Source organism: Leptopilina heterotoma, unplaced genomic scaffold, assembly GCF_015476425.1.
Source record: "Leptopilina heterotoma isolate Lh14 unplaced genomic scaffold, ASM1547642v1 Lhet_142, whole genome shotgun sequence".
Classification (NCBI taxonomy): domain Eukaryota; kingdom Metazoa; phylum Arthropoda; class Insecta; order Hymenoptera; family Figitidae; genus Leptopilina; species Leptopilina heterotoma.
In genome coordinates this window covers 323,332-339,862 of record NW_025110861.1, presented here as the reverse complement: position 1 = coordinate 339,862, position 16,531 = coordinate 323,332, and the positions used below count along the sequence as shown (strand labels likewise).

The 16,531-nt window shown below is 23.3% G+C and overlaps 1 protein-coding gene across 4 annotated transcripts; it reads right to left on the bottom strand.

Annotated features, from left to right (window-relative positions):
• Positions 1 to 291: 291 nt before the first annotated feature.
• Positions 292 to 14,873, bottom strand: LOC122498100 (zinc finger FYVE domain-containing protein 1-like). 4 transcript variants are annotated; one of them, XM_043605674.1, is made up of 7 exons: positions 14,746 to 14,873; positions 11,282 to 11,832; positions 8,538 to 8,804; positions 7,917 to 8,289; positions 5,081 to 5,342; positions 4,453 to 4,897; positions 292 to 1,819 (listed from the first exon to the last, which is right to left on the bottom strand). In XM_043605674.1, exons 2-7 carry the CDS (start codon positions 11,787 to 11,789, stop codon positions 1,596 to 1,598), a joined length of 2,079 nt encoding a protein of 692 aa, XP_043461609.1. In that variant the 5' UTR covers positions 11,790 to 11,832; positions 14,746 to 14,873; the 3' UTR covers positions 292 to 1,595. The 4 variants fall into 4 exon arrangements, with proteins under 4 accessions (XP_043461609.1, XP_043461610.1, XP_043461608.1 ...); XM_043605675.1 differs by having other exon boundaries at positions 14,630 to 14,771; XM_043605673.1 differs by lacking the exon at positions 14,746 to 14,873 and adding an exon at positions 14,400 to 14,571.
• Positions 14,874 to 16,531: the final 1,658 nt, after the last annotated feature.

Genomic DNA, 16,531 nt, shown 5'->3' with positions numbered 1-16,531 from the left:
CGGTTAACAAGGAAAAAGTTGTATGCCTTTTTTGAAAAACCGACCAAAATTTCGAGTAAGAGATTAACTCAAAAAATTTTGAAAAAACTTTTATACATTTGTATAAATTAATTGATATAATTAATAATTTTTCCAAACAGAATATTTTTTCAATGATGAGGTAAAAAAGAAGGAAAAATACCAAGAATTCTACGAAGAAAATTTTTTTATTTTTAAAATTCAATAATTTATTGAAAAATATAAATTATACATTATTTTTTTTTTAAATGTCGAATAACGAACAACTGAAAATTTGAAAGCAAATTTTTATTTTCACTATAAATTTCGAATCTCACAGAGATGAATAGTCGGAATGTCAATAAACGTTTGAACAAAGTCATCAACACTATTATGAAAGACGTGGTTTCGTAAAATGTGAAATGCATTTTTTTTTCATCCTGGAAATCTAAAATTCTCACAGCCGACTTAACATTAGATATACATACTAAATATGTACATTTATAAGTTTTCTTTTATATAAATAGAACTTGATCAATAATAATAGATAGAATATTATAATTTATAATATTTAAGGACTACAACTATTTTGATAGTGAAATTTACTGTATTTTCTATTTAATGCCAAAGATTATTATTTAATGCACTGCAATATCCCTACTATAATATTTACACTCAATATTTAATACTCTAAATAGTATTATTTTTTTTTGTTCATTAAACTTTGTATTTTTTTTTTAATGGAAATCAACATTTATTTTTAAAAATCACAACTTTCTTATTAATTAGAAATACAAGAAACTTTTCTTTTTCATCAGATTTTTTCACTTTTACTGACAGAATTGACAACTGGCACAGCTTAAAATTTATGGCACAGCCCCCTCGTCATTGACGATACAAATTAAAATTAAATAAATTTCTGTTTTTTTGTATAAAAAATAGGATGCAAAAGATTCTTTTTCGAGTAAAAAAATATCCTCATCAAGATTTCGACGAACTTGAATAGTGCAGAGGCTGTATTTTCCTTTTTGTATTTTTGCTTTCTTCTTCTTCTTTTTTTTTTGTAGATAACGGAAAAATTCGTGGTTTCAAAGAGTTGTCAACCATTCTTTACATTGAAATTTTTCATCCTTTATCTCAAGCATATCTTCTTTATATTTAATTATCGGAAGATTTCTCGCAAAAAGTAACATTTGCTACGATTCGGCTCAAAATTTACAAGAACTTTCTACCTTGACAAATTACCAAACCAAATTTTAACTTTCTTTTTTTTACAGAAGTCTCACAATCGACAATTTTGCAAAAAAAAGTAGTATTTTTGAAATTAACTTCAAAAAAATAGTATTTGATCCAAAAACGTAATTTTTGTTTAGAAATATTTAAAATTTCTGAACTGATCGAAAAATAGGATTTAAATTTTCAACGGATTTGAGAATTATTTTTCAAGGCAGAATAAAGCATTGGTAAAATTTGAGCCGAATCGGAAGACCAACGAATGTCACTTCCTGTCCTGGAAATCCCCCTTTTTATACATGAAAGCGAAGGTGTCTAGAAATAAGATTTCCTCTTTAAATGACAATCAAATCTATTCTTGTATTCTAGTCTATTTTTGTGCAGGAATCGCAAACGCGAACTGGATTCAGCCAACCGCGACGAGGGACTGGTTTTTTGTGTTGCGAACAATCTTGACATACTCCACGACCACAATCACGACAATGATGAAGAGGAACCTTGTCTGAGAATTTTTCGTCGCAAACACAACAGACTTTTACTTCTGAATCGGGAACCCAATATGTAGGTCGTGCTGTGTCTTTAATCAACGCTGAAATAATTAGTAAACATTTCTATTATTAGCCAAGTCTGTGTCCTTATCATTAAGAAATAATATTGATTATTTGAAAATTTTAATTGTTTTTTATATACAGGGTTGCCACGCTTTTACTCATTTCAAATTCCCTGACTTTTCTGGAAAAGTTCTGGAAAAATTTTCCAGGTTAAAAAACGGAATTTTTCCAGGTTTTTAAAACTACATTTATTTTTACAAAATTTTTAATTCTAACCTTTTTGAAACATGAAAATATCGATCACTCCGAGTCTTCGACTCGGAGCAATTGATATCTTCATGTTTTATAATAATTAAAAATTTCCGACTGATAAAATCATCATTTTATACCTATTATAAGAATACTGTTACTGTAACTTATTCAAAATTACTTTCATTATTTTAATTCAATTATTTTTTTCCACAATTTTTAACTAAAATTCTTCTTTATAAAGTGTAAATTAATTATTATTAATAATTTCTGAAAAATTTCTTTCAACATTTTCAAATCCTTTTGTTTACAATTCAATTTTACGAAATTTCATCGATTATTCGGAAATTCTTCAATCAAATATACATTAGAAAATAAAAACTTTAAATAACTTCAAAAAAATTCAATTCAACTTTTACAAAAAAAATTAAATCTACACAATTTTAAGTTAAAAGTATGAAAAATTCAAACATTCAAAGATTATAATTTGAAATCTTTTCAAAATTCAATTATTATCTAAATTTTTAACTGAAATTCATATTTAAATCAATTATTATTAGAAAATTCTCAACTCTCATTTAAAGAATTTCATCAACAAATTTTTAAATAGGTAATTAAAATTCTTTTGACGAATTTCAATAAAATTTTTAAGAATAATTTCATTTTTTGAGAAATTAGATTAAAAATGTATTAAAAATAATTGAATCTCTGTAAAAAAAAATTTCATTGAATTGAGAAAAGTTTTTGAAAATAATTGAAATTTTGTCAAGAATTTTATTAAAATTATTGAAAATAATTGAAATATTGCCAAGAATTTTATTAAAATTTTTGAAAATAATTGAATTTTAGAGAAAAATTTTAATATTTATAAAAATAATTGAAATTTTGACTATAATTTTTTTTAAAACTTTTGACCATAATTGAATTTCTGCTAAAAATTTTATTACTTTTGAAAATAATTGAATTCTTAAGACGAATTTTTTAATATTTTTTTTAAATACCTACCTAATTATTTTTAATACAAAAATAAATACTTTATTGAATAATTGAATGTTTCTTAAAATTGAATTCTCATAAAGAATTTTATTAACAAATTTTAAAATAATTGCATTATTTTGACGAATTTTAATAAAATTTTAAGAATAATTACATTTTTCGAGGAATTCGATTAAAATTGTATCAAAAAGAATTGAAATTCTGCAATGAGTTTTATTATCTATGAAAATAATAATAATTGAATCCCTGCAAAAAATTGTATTACATATTTATAAAAATAATTGAATGTCTGTAAAAATAAATTGAAAATTTTTGAAAATAATAGAATTATTGCAAAGAAATTTATAACAAATTTTTTTAAATAATTCATTTCTTTTGGAAAATTTTATTAAAATAGTAGATATTTAAAATTATTGACTGGAGGAGAATTTTTGAAAAAAAACATTGAATTTGTTAAAAAGAATTTCATTAAAATTTTTGAAAATAATTGAATTATGGAGAAAAATTTTAATATTTATAAAGATAATTGAAATTTTGACGATAAATTTTTTAAACTTTTGATTACAATTGAATTTCTGCGCAGAATTGTATTACTTTTGAAAGGAATTGAATTTCTTTGATGAATTTGAATAAATTTTTTAAGAATAATTATACATTTTTCGAGAAATTCCATTAAAATTGTATTAAAAATAATTAAAATTTTGCGATGAGTTTTATTATTTATGAAAATAATTGTAAATCTATAAATATTTTGATTATTTATGAAAATAATTGAATTATTGCGAAGAAAAATTGTAAAGGCAACTCATTTAAAATTGAATTAAGAAAATTGAATTCAAGAAAAATTAGATTTCAAGAATAAGCACAATAACTTTAGAAAACAACACATGGAGCATTAGAAAAACTGCTATTGACCTATTTTTGAAACTAATTCGATCAGAATTTACGAAATTATTGGTATTTTTAAAACCAGAAATTGTGGAAAATATCATTTCCTCTTTTTTTTGTTGAAAAACTTTTCTTTGACTAATTAAATAATTATAAAAAATTTTAGAGTATTTAAAAACACATTGATTTACTAAAACATAAGAAATTGACCATTGGTCACTAATTACGTATCAAATGTTATTTTTTAACAATTCAATATATTGGACCCAATATGGCAGAGAATTTTTCAAAAATTTGAAACCGAATCCAATCAATTTAAGAAATCATCGGCCATATTCGATCCGCCATTTTGAATTTTGAAAAATTAACACGATTTTAGAAATCAGCGACTCTGAAAATCTTTGCGTAAACAATTTCAAGCGAACCTGTGAAGCAGAATAAAATGTTGGTCAAAGTGTTAATTTCATTGAAATTGTATTTCTTATTTTCAAAATCCAATTCTAATTTCTAATTTTATAAATTTAATATGAAAACTCACATTTGGAATAAGAAAGAACAGATCCAACAGCGCTGAATGTCGAGACGACGTGCTCCGAAACTTTTCTCACACTCACATCTTCTGTAATGACAGGCTCCTCATTTGAGTTTGTCTCTTTATTGTAGCAAAAGTCGCAAACTCTTACGGGAGTGTACCAATTTCTGTCGGGTACACATTTCGTCCTTGAAGAGCAAGAGGCACAGAAGCCTTCGCCACAGGAGCGGCAATGGTGCTTTGTGTCCGTGGGGCCAAACAGATTATTGCACTTGTGGCAGTGTTTGATCTCGTTGTTTGGCCGCCAATAAGTCGGGGCCACTTGATCAGCCACCCAGGCGGTTATTGCCTTCGTCGGCTGAAGAGAAACGTTGGTCACCGCCTCACTCAAATACGAAACTCCGTCGAGCATTCTTTGCGCTGTATTTTGAGATGTGATATTCAGATTTGTCTGTGTATCGTAAAAAACGGAGACAAAAAATTAGATAAATCATTAAAACAATCATTTAATAAACAATATTCGAATATGAAAAAGGGGAGTTTGTAAGAAACCAAAAGAAAAGTTTTGGCGACAACCTTAACTCAAACTTTGCGTTAACTTTTATAAAGAGTGGAGAGTTTTGAATTCGCTTACCGTATTCCAAACGTGGGTGATTTCAGAGCGAACAGAGACATCCTCGGGATTCTTGTTGCCATACCAATATTGACGACTTCTGTAAATTTCTCCGCACTGCGGACACTCGATTACGTATCCGGCCCACGCATATTTCGCCAAACCGTACCAACTATTGTCATTTTGAGTTTGAGTTCGGCTCGTCACTATAACTTCATTTCCATTTCCATGACACTGTTTACAAATATAAACGACGTTTTCATACTGATGCTGATAGCGACATCTAAAAAAAAAATAAACAGTTTAATGTTTGATTAATTATTCTTAAAAATTATCGAATCTGCTTGATCATTTTAAAATTAAACTTTCGGGGCACTTTTATCAATAATTTAAATAGAGCTTGGCAGAACTATTTTTTATTGTTATAAGCTTCAGAAAATAAAAATTTCAGGAAATCTTTGGTCAACACTGTTTCTCCAAGTGTAGGGCTCGAAATAGTTCCGTAAATTCCTTAAAAGTCCGTAAATTTGCTTAAAGTTCGTAAAAGTAAGTTTTTTAAAAAAAAGGTCCATAAAGTCCGTAGTTTGATTGAAAAAGGACGAAAAGTTTGTAAATTGTACGATATAATTTGGAGAATTTTAGAGAAATTACAAATGATTGCAGAAATTCAATTATTTTCAAAAGTAATAAAATTTTTCGCAAAAATTCAATTATGTTCAAAAATTTTTTTAAAATTCTCGTCAAAATTTCAATTATTTTTGGAAATAATTAAATTCTTCTCTAAAATTCAATTATTTTCAAAAATTTTCCTCAATTCAATTATTATTTACAAACTTTTTATAAATTCCTTCGCAATCATTCAATTATTTTCAAAAGTATTAAAATTCTTCTCAAAAATTCAATTATGTTCAAAATTTTTTTTTAAATTCTCGTCAAAATTTCAATTATCTTTGGAATTAATTAAATTCTTCTCCAAAATTCAATTATTCTCAAAAATTTTATTAAAATTCGTCGAATGAATTCAATTTTAAGATACATGCAATTATTCAATAAATTCTATTTGTAATTAAATAATTGAATTCTAGTAGAATTTTCTAATAAAAATTGATTTAAAAATGAATTTCAGTTAAAATTTTAGATAATAATTGAATATTAAAAGTATTAGATCTTGAAATTTTAGAAATAATTAAATTTTGAAAGAGTTTAAATTTAAAGTTTTTGAAAATCTGAATTCTTCATTTCTTTAAACTAACAATTCTGAGGAATTAGTTTTTTGAGAAAGTTTAATTGCGGATTTTTTTTTAAATTGTGGATTATTAGAAAAATCTACGAGTATTTAATTAATTCAGTGTTTCTTAAAATTGAATTTTCATAAAGAAATAAACAAATTTTTTAAACAATTTCAATTGTTTTGAAGAATAAATTCATTTTTTGGGAAATTACATTAAAATTGTATTAAAAATTATTGAATTTCTCCAAAGAATTTTATAAGAGATTTTCAAAATAATTCAATGCCTGTGAAATTTTTATTATTAAGGGAAACAATTAAATATTTGCGAGAATTTTATTAAATTTTTTTTAAATAATTGAATTCTTTTGGGAAATTTTATTTAAATTTTTTTAAATAATTTAATTTTAGAGAATAATTTTATTATTTACAAACATTATTGAAATTTTGACGAGAATTTTTGTAAATTTTTTGAAAATAATTGAATTTTGACAAATTTTCGAAATTAATTAAATTTCTACGAAGAATGTTATTAAAATTATTTTGAAAAAAAGGAAATTGTTAAAAAGAATTTCATTAAAATTTTTGAAAACAATTTAATTATAAATGTTTTGAAAATAATACTTAAATTCTAATAAATTAATAGGAGCAAAGGTTTTTAAAATAATTGAATTTCGATTAAAATTGTATTAAAAATAAATGAAAATCCTTCGATGAATTTTATTATCTATGAAAATTATTAAATGTTAGCGTAGAATTTTATTAACATTTTTTTTTAAATAATTGAATTCTTTTGGGAAATTTTAATAAATTAGTAGATATAAAAAATCATTGAATTGAGAAAAGTTTTTGAAAGTAATTGAAATTTTGCCAAGAATTTTTATAAAATTTTTAGATATAATTGAATTTTTAGGAAGAATTTTACAACTTTTGAAAATAATTTAATTTTTGCAATCGTTTGTAATTGCTTTGAAATTTAAATTCTTTAACTAAAATTCTTCTGTAAATACATGATTTTTAAAAATTAATTAGAATAAAATTTATTATTTACGAAAATAATTGAATCCCTGTAAAAATGTTATTATTTTTGAATAATTGAATGAAAAATTTGTAAATAATTGAATTTCTGCAAAATTTTTATTATTTTATGAAAATAATGAAAGGTTTGCGTAGAATTTTATTCAATTTTTTTTAAATAATTGAATTCTTTTGGAAAATTTTATTAAAATAGAAGATATTAAAACTTATTGAATTGAGGATCATTTTTTAAAATAATTGAAATTTTGACAAGAATTTTATTTATCAAAATTTTTTAAAATAATTAAATTTCTGAGATGAATTTAATTATTTCTAAAGATAATTGAAATTTTGAACTTTTCGTTCTTTTTCAATCAAATTACGGACTTTACGGCCCTTTTTCAAAAAAACAAATTTCATTCGATTTGTTGCGAGACGGTTAGGGTTGCTATTTGATTTTTTTAACCATGAACTCTGCACCAATAAGTATAATACTACCAATAAATAAGTACTACTAACAAATATGATACAACACCATTTAAACTCTTGAGGATACTCCAAAAAAATTTAATTTTATTATATGTACAATTATAAAAATAAATAAATAATTACCTGGTATCACTCATGTGCGGTTTTCCTTCACGAAAATGACCCATACTGTTTTGACATCTACAACCGCAACTAAAACACTTGACGGGACAAGTAAAATATTGATCGGGGAAAAGAACAATGCAATCATTTTCAATTTCCCCTGAGAATTTGTCGTTAAGAATTTTTAATGTACTGTAAACTAAATGTGGTTTTCTGGCCGATCTAACGGTTGTATTGTCTAATTCGTTTCTGATTGCCAAACGCAATGGATCGTAGTCCGTTGGCGGATTTAAAGTTTGAACTCCCACATATTTTATTGAACTGAAAGCCTCAATCTCCAATCGCATTTGAGCGAATCGCGTCCTCAGAATGTCCTCCGCGCTCTCGGCTGAATCTGAAAAAAAAATTAATTCAATTTTATTAATTTTATTAATTAAAAAAATGTTGATATCATGATAAATAAAATTATAGTAAATAAAGAGAGAGAAAAATTACAAGAAATAAAAGAATTTATAACGAATTCTGATTCGACAAAACAATCTACTCTCAATGGTTATAAAAATTTACAACAGAGAGCGTCTCACAGTACAAAAGATCCCTATAAAAAATAAAATAACTATTTTAAATTAAAAAGAAAATTACCATTTATTAAAGGACTGGTGTGTCTGGTTTCGTGAAAAATAATGACACTCGGTCCCAAATTACTGACAGAGCTTAAAACTCCCTCCCTCTGACCCACTGCCTGCAGAGCCGATTGAAAGTGATGGGTGTAAGCTCGAGAGGCTGCACCCAAGAATGTAAACAAATCACGATGCAATCTTTCTGCACGAGTTCTGTAAACCACAATGTCAGAAACTGCCAATACTTTTAAAAGTAATCTTGTGCGCTCATTCTCATGAATCGTCACACCTGAAAAATACAAAAGTCTTTATTATTCTACACTTTTAAAAAATATACCTACATATTTTCATTATCAGGGTTGCAACGCTTTTACTCATTTGAAATTTCCTGACTTCTTCAGGTTTTCCAGGTTAAAAAACGGAATTTTTCCAGGATTTTAAAACTAAATTCATTTTTTACCAAATTAAATAACTAACGAATTTGTATAAATACACGGAACTTTGATATAATAATTTCTGCATTATTAAAATAATTATTTATTACTCAATCAGGCTTGCCACAAAAATTTAATTTTGTTTTTCCCTGATTTCCAGACAAAATTTTGACATTTTCCCTGACTCTAAAGAATATTCCGAATAACTCTAAAAGTAATTAGATAGTCAAAGAATTGTTCTATTACATTTATTCACAAATTGTTTTAATTGTAAAATTATTCAAAAACATCAATATTTTATTTTTTTAAATAAATATAATAATCATTTTTTTATATTATAAGAATATTGTTACTTATAACGTCTTCAAAATTATTTTCATCATTTCAATAATTCAATTATTATTTTCTAGAATTTCCAACTAAAGTTCTTCATTAAATCAAATATTTTTTAATAATTTTTGAAAAAGTTCTTTGAGAATTTTTAAATCCATTTGTTTATAATTCAATTTTAAGAAATTTCGATTATTAAGAAATTCTTCAATTAAATATATATATATCAAAAATGTTAACTGAAATTCATTGACACATTTTATTCGAAAATTCTACGAGAATTCTTCAATTATTTGAATACGAAAATAAATAATTTATTAAATAATTGACTGTTTCTCAAAAAATTGAATTTTAATGAAGAATTTTATTTAAAAAATTTTTAAATCTTAAATTATTTTGTCAAATTTTAATACAATTTTTAAGAATAATTTTATTTTTCTAGAAATTTGATTCTAATATTTCGAAAAATTCACGCTATAATGCTTTTAATATTCAATTATTATTATCTAAAATTTTAACTGAAATTCATTTTTAAATCAATTTTTATTAGGAAATTCTACGAGAATTCAATTATTTAAATACAAAAATAAATAATTTTTTGAATAATTGAATGTTTCTCAAAATTGAATTCTAATAAAGAGTTTCATTAAAAAATTTTTAAATCTTAAATTATTTTGTCAAATTTTAATACAATTTTTAAGAATAATTTTATTTTTCTAGAAATTTGATTCTAATATTTCGAAAAATTCACGCTATAATGCTTTTAATATTCAATTATTATTATCTAAAATTTTAACTGAAATTCATTTTTAAATCAATTTTTATTAGGAAATTCTACGAGAATTCAATTATTTAAATACAAAAATAAATAATTTTTTGAATAATTGAATGTTTCTCAAAATTGAATTCTAATAAAGAGTTTCATTAAAAAATTTTTTAAACAATTGCATTCTTTTGTCGAATTTCAATACAATTTTTAAGAATAATTACATTTTTCGACGAAATCGATTGAAATTGTATTAAAAATAATTAAATTCCTGTAAAAAAATGTGATTATTTATAATAATTGAATTATTGCGAAGAAATTTATAAATAATTTGTAAATAATTGAATTCCTGTGAAATTTTTATTAATTATGAAAATAATTCAATTTTTGCGTAAAATTTATTAAATTTTTTTGAAAATAATTGAATTGTTTTGTAAAACTTTATTAAGAATTGAGGAAAATTTTTGAAAATAATTGAAATTTTGCCAAAAATTTTATTAGAATTTTTGAAAATAATTGAATTTCTGCGAAGAATTTAATATTTTTGAAAATAATTGAATTTCTGCAATTATTTGTAACTTCTCCAAAATTCAATTTTTTAGTGTTTCAAATTTTAATGTTTTTAACTAAAATTCTTCTGAAAATCCATTATGTTTAATTATTAATTAAATACATATTAAAAAATTTAAACTAATTTCAGAAGAATTTTAATTATTAAAATTTTTCAAAAATTTAAGTTCTTCAAAATTTCTAATAAAATTTTTAGAAATAATTATATATGATAGATTTTTAAGAATTAAGTTATTTAAAAAGAAATTATTGTCAGAAGTAGAAAAAATTGAAGGATTTGTATTAGAATTTGTATTAATTTTATAGTTTATAGACACAAAAATTTAGAATTTTCTTATGAGTTCTAGAAATTGAATATTTATCGAATACAAAAAAAAAACCGATAACTTTAGAAAACAACAATTGTTCAGGATTCCGATAAAAATTTCCTGACTTTTCCAAATTTTTTCAAGGTTTTTAAAATTCCCTAACATTTCCAGGTTTTCATGTTGCGTGGGAACCCTGATTATTTATTATTAAATATAAATGATGAATTAAATTTTATAAACAGATACGAGTGAAATTTCAGTCCCAATTTTTTTAAATTTGTTCCCAATTTAATAACAGAAACTAAACTTTTTTTGAACCATTGGAATAGTTAAAAAAAATTGTATTTTTAACATTTACCTAAAAGTCCTTCAGTGTCCAGGCAAATAATATTAAGATTAGAATCAAAGGCAGCCCAAACGCCAAGTGTGCAGGAGCTTTGTTCGTTCGATGTTTTGAATATTTCTTTACCTTTAAAGAAAGTCTGATTAAGAGTGTGACTTTTGCCGTCTCCGGTATTACCGAATATTGAAACAACTTTGATTTTTAAGTCCCTGTTGTTGCAATTCAATTTATCGACAAATTGCTCGGCCGTTGAAACCTTGAGACGCTCCTTCTCGTCAATGAGAAGGAAACTTTGCATTTCCTCCAATGAAAGTGATGAGGACTTTGAATTAATTCCCTGCAATGAGGGCACTCCATGTAGAGACAAATTTCCCTGATTGAAGGGTATAGTCAAAGATTGATTTCCATCGCGATTATTTATGGAGAGACTGTCTAAACTTTCCATAATTGCCGGACTTGTCCCATCGACTCGATGGCCATGCCAAATCGAGTGAGTTTTACTTCGATAATCTAAAGCACTCATTTTGCCTTTTCTGGAGTTCTCTCACTTCAATGCATGGTAAAACCTGTTAAAAATAGAAAATAAAAGTTGGATTCTTTACTCGCTATCGGTTTTAGAACTTATTCTACTTTTATCTTCTAGCGAGAATGTATTTTAATACATCACTTCAAGAGACAATTTATTTTATATTATGTATTTTTCTAGAGATTAAAAACCCAACTACAAATTTTTTAAGAAATTTCAACCCCTTGAAAAATTTTTTCAAAATTTTACGTTTTGAAAAAAAAATTTTTTTTGCATGCTCATAACTTTTACAAATTTGGATCAACAGAGTTGCCACAAAAATTGAATTTTGTTTTTCCCTGACTTTTCCCTTATTTCCAGACTAAATTTTCACTTTTTCCCTGACCCCAAAGAATATTCTGAGACAGAAAAAAATTTCTAATTTAAACCTTTGAAATTCAATAACTTATAATAATATTTTTATTTCATCATTTCAATTCATTTATTATTTTCCAAAAATGTTAACTAAAATTCTTTTTTAAATCAATTACTTTTAATAATTTTTTATAAAAATCTTTTTAAAATTTTCAATTTTATTTGTTTATAATTCAATTTTTTGAAATTTCGATTATACGAAAATTCTTCAATTGAATGTACATTTAATTTAACACTTAAAATAATTTTAAAAAATTTATATTAAGTTTTTTGAAAAAAATTATTACTTTTACAAAATTAAATTATTTCTAAAAATTACAATTATTAGTAACTTCTCCAAAATTCAATTAATCTAAAAGTTTAACTAAAATTAATTTTTAAATCAATTTTTATTAGAAAATTCTACGAGAATTTAATAATTTAAATACAAACATAGATTATTTATTGAATAATTGAATGTTTCTTAAAATTGAATTCTTATACATAATTTTAGAAAGAAATTCTTAAATAAATTGAATTCTTTCGACGAATTTCAATAAGATATTTTTTAATTATTTTAGAAAATAATTGAATATTCGTGTAGAACTTTGTCGAAATTGTTTTTAAATAATTAAATTTTTTTGGGAAATTTTATTAAAATAATAGATTTATAAAGATAAATGTTGAGTACTAAAAATTCTAAAATTTCGCAACTTTTCAGGATACTTCGATTATTTTTTTAATTTTTAACATCATTTTGAAAAATCTGGTTAAATTTTTTGAAAATTCTAATTAAATTCTCTTTGAAGAATTACTTAAAATTTTTTTTTAAATAATGGAGTTTCTTTAATAATTTTAATTAAAAATTTTGAAAATAATTTAATTTTATGAACAATTTCTTTTAAGTTTTTAAAATAATCGTGTTTGTTAATAAATATTGAAATTGACCACTTAAATATTGAATTTTATTAAAATTTTAGAAAATAATTGAATTCTTTTGTGATTTTTTTTACCCAATTAAAAAAAGAATTGAATTCTTTCGTGAAATATTTTTGAAAATAATTGAATTTTTCAAAGATTTTATATTATTTAACAAAATTATTGAATTTTTCAAAGATTTTACTATTTAAAAAAAAATAGTTGAATTGTTTCGAAGGATTTATTAAAATTTTGGAAAGAAATTATATTTGTTCATAAAATTTTATTAAAATTTTGTTTAAAAATAATTGATTTTTTGCAAAAAATTTTACTTTATAAAAATAATTGAATTCTTACGAAAAATGTTATTATTTATAAAAATAATTTAATTCTTATAAAGAATTTTATTAAAATTTTTGTAATTAATAAACAAGAATAATTAATTAATAATTGAATGTTTTTTAAAGTTTGAATATGAAATTATTCAAAAATTCATATTTGAAAATAAAAAATTTTGTAGGTAATTTAATTCGAAATGAATCTTTTGTATTAAATATTAATTCGAAGCAACAAATTTCGTAAGACTGATAATTCTATCAAATGATTTTTATGTGATAATTAGGCATATCGTATATTTAAAAACGTGCTAAATAATTTTTTTCAACTTTTTCTTTTTAACTTTTTACCTTTAAAAATAGAAAAATACAAAGTTTCATAAGAATCCAACAAAATGATTAAAAAACTTGTAATAAATACCTTAAGGAAATAAATGAACAATGAAACAAGTGTGAAATACTTTTAGAAAAAATCAAAACTCGTAACAATGTTTTCCATTCAATAATAAATGAAAGACAATTTAAAAACCGCAAGAAAACAAAGCAAAAAAGATTTTTCCGCGCAATCACATTAAATTTATTATTATTCCTCTACTAATCTTTATATTACGCCTTAAAAAGAGAATACACGCAAAAAGTCTAACAATACGTTTGCAAAATAAAAGAATCCAAAACAAATATAACAACAATGATATATATTTTGATAAAATTAAAACACACATATATATAGATACGACAGTGACAGAAGGTTATCCTAACCACAAAATTGTTTACATATAATATTAACTAATAGAAAAAAACGTATTTTTTCCTCGATTTTGTTCAACTGAAATAAAAATAATGTCATAAAATAGAAAACAAGTTATTTTGCGAAAGAAAATTAGGAAAAATAAACCGAGGACATTGTCAACAACTGCGCAATTTGAAATGCAGAAATTTAATCATTTTCCAAAGTACTTACTTTATGACGATTAAAGATAATTACTGTAATGAGTGAATTTGTTATTAATTAATGAAATTCCACCATGAAAGGATTTGCAGTAAACGCGAAACTACATTTATTTTGAAACAATTCGAAACAATTACGACGCAAGGAGACGCGCCTCCGCCATCATGAATACATTCACCTACATATATATATATATATTATATATTTACTATGCGCGAACTTTTTCTTTTTTAAATACATACACGAAACATCAACATTGAGAAAAATTTGTATCCATTTCTGATCATTAATCGAATTTTGTTGTCTTGTAAACAAAATAGTTTCAAAACGGTTTGATTTTAAAGAAAGTATTTCTTACTTTATATATATCCAGATCGATGATTCACTGACTGCCGGGAATGTAAACGATGTAAACCAATATAAATCCTACCATCCTTCCGATCATTGTGTACATATACATACACATTGAAAACACTCGGATTGGTTCAATTTTCTGCATGAATTTAAAAAACAGTTATTCAAATAATGGTTAAAAGAAAATAAAGAAATTGTTTATCGAATTATTTTTTTACATGCAAGACTCGAACTCGGACTCGAATTTTTGATCGCGATTTATTAGAATATGTCGATGATTCTAATTGACAAGGATTATTCATGAGAAGGAATATAAATAATGAGCACAACTTTGACTTTTTTCCGAGTAATGACTCGGAAAGTTTGGTAATATTACGCTGCAATATTCAGGTAATTAAAATTCAAAAAAGATTGAAAAGTTTCGCCTCAGGACAATTTTATGGCAATAAGTTTAGAAAGACGACCAGTGCGTGATGGCTCAGAAAAGCCGATTTTCGCGAATTAATTACATAAGAAGTAATGAGTCGATATTTTTTAAACTTTGGGGGTAAGTTTATATATTAATGAAGTACACGTAGTATAAATTTTAACTAAAAATATTAAGTTTTGTGCAAGTTATGCACCTTTTTTGACATTTTTGTAAATTTGCGTGAAAAATCATCTATAGTTTAAAATAGGCATTTTTTTGTCAATTTTAATAATTGAATCGCGAAATTTAATAATTAAAGGGTTGCCAGAGATAAGGAATTTCAAGGAAAAGTCAGGGATTTTTATTAACAGTTCTCGAAAAAATTAAATTTTTAGAATTCATAAGAAAATTATGAATTTTCGGTTTCTTTTTTGTTTGCCTCATAAACTATGAAATTACCACGAATTTTAATAAATTAACCTTCAATTTTTTCTATTTCTGATAATAATTTCTATATTTTAATAACTTAATTCTTTAAGAAATATCGTAAAGTTATTACTTATATGAATTATTTAATAAATAATTTTGCTTAAACATTTCGAAATTAATTGAATTTTGTTTACAATTTTCATAAAAAAATCCACTTCAAAAGGTTTCAATTTGAAATTTTATAAAACTTTAATTTTTTTTTAATTATTAAAAATAATGAATTTACAGAAGAATTTTAGTTAAAAACACTAAAAAAAAATTGAATTTTGGAAAAGTTACAAATAATTGTAAAAAACTATTTATTTTCAAAAAATCAAAAGTAATGAAATTCTTCGCAGAAATTCAATTATGTTCAAAAATTAAAAAAAAATTCTCGTCGAAATTTCAATTATCCTTAAAAATAATAAAATTCTTCTCCAATTCAATTATTTTCAAAAATTTTAATAAAATTCTTGGTAAAATTTCAATAATCTTTATAATAATAGAATTCTTCGCAAAAATTCAATTATTTTCAAAAACTTTCCTCAATTCAATGATTTTCAATATTTACTATTTGAATAAAATTTTCCAAAAGAATTCAATTATTTAAAAAAAAATTTAATTTGAAATTTTAGAAAATGTCAATTTTGAATGAATGAATTAAATAATAAAAATTTCATAGGAATTCAATTATTTACAAATTTTTTATAAATTTCTTCGCAATAATACAATTATTTTCATAAAAAATAAAAATTTTACAGGGATTCAATAATTTTCGTAAAAAATAAAAATTCTTTTGATAAATTTAATTGTTTTCATAAATAATAAAACACATCACAGAATTTCAATTATTTTTAATACAATTTTTATCGAGTTTCTAGAAAAATGGAATTATTCTTAAATTTTTTTTTTA

What these genes read in the sequence shown, in the direction of transcription:
- LOC122498100 (XM_043605674.1), bottom strand. Translation starts at nt 11,789, where the DNA reads ATGAGTGCTTTAGATTATCGAAGTAAAACTCACTCGATTTGGCATGGC. An exon ending in CACCAGTCCTTTAATAAATG is followed by an intron (nt 8,290 to 8,537) that starts GTAATTTTCTTT and finishes TTTTTTTTTCAG; the next exon opens with ATTCAGCCGAGAGCGCGGAG. An exon ending in TCACCCACGTTTGGAATACG is followed by an intron (nt 4,898 to 5,080) that starts GTAAGCGAATTC and finishes TACGATACACAG; the next exon opens with ACAAATCTGAATATCACATC.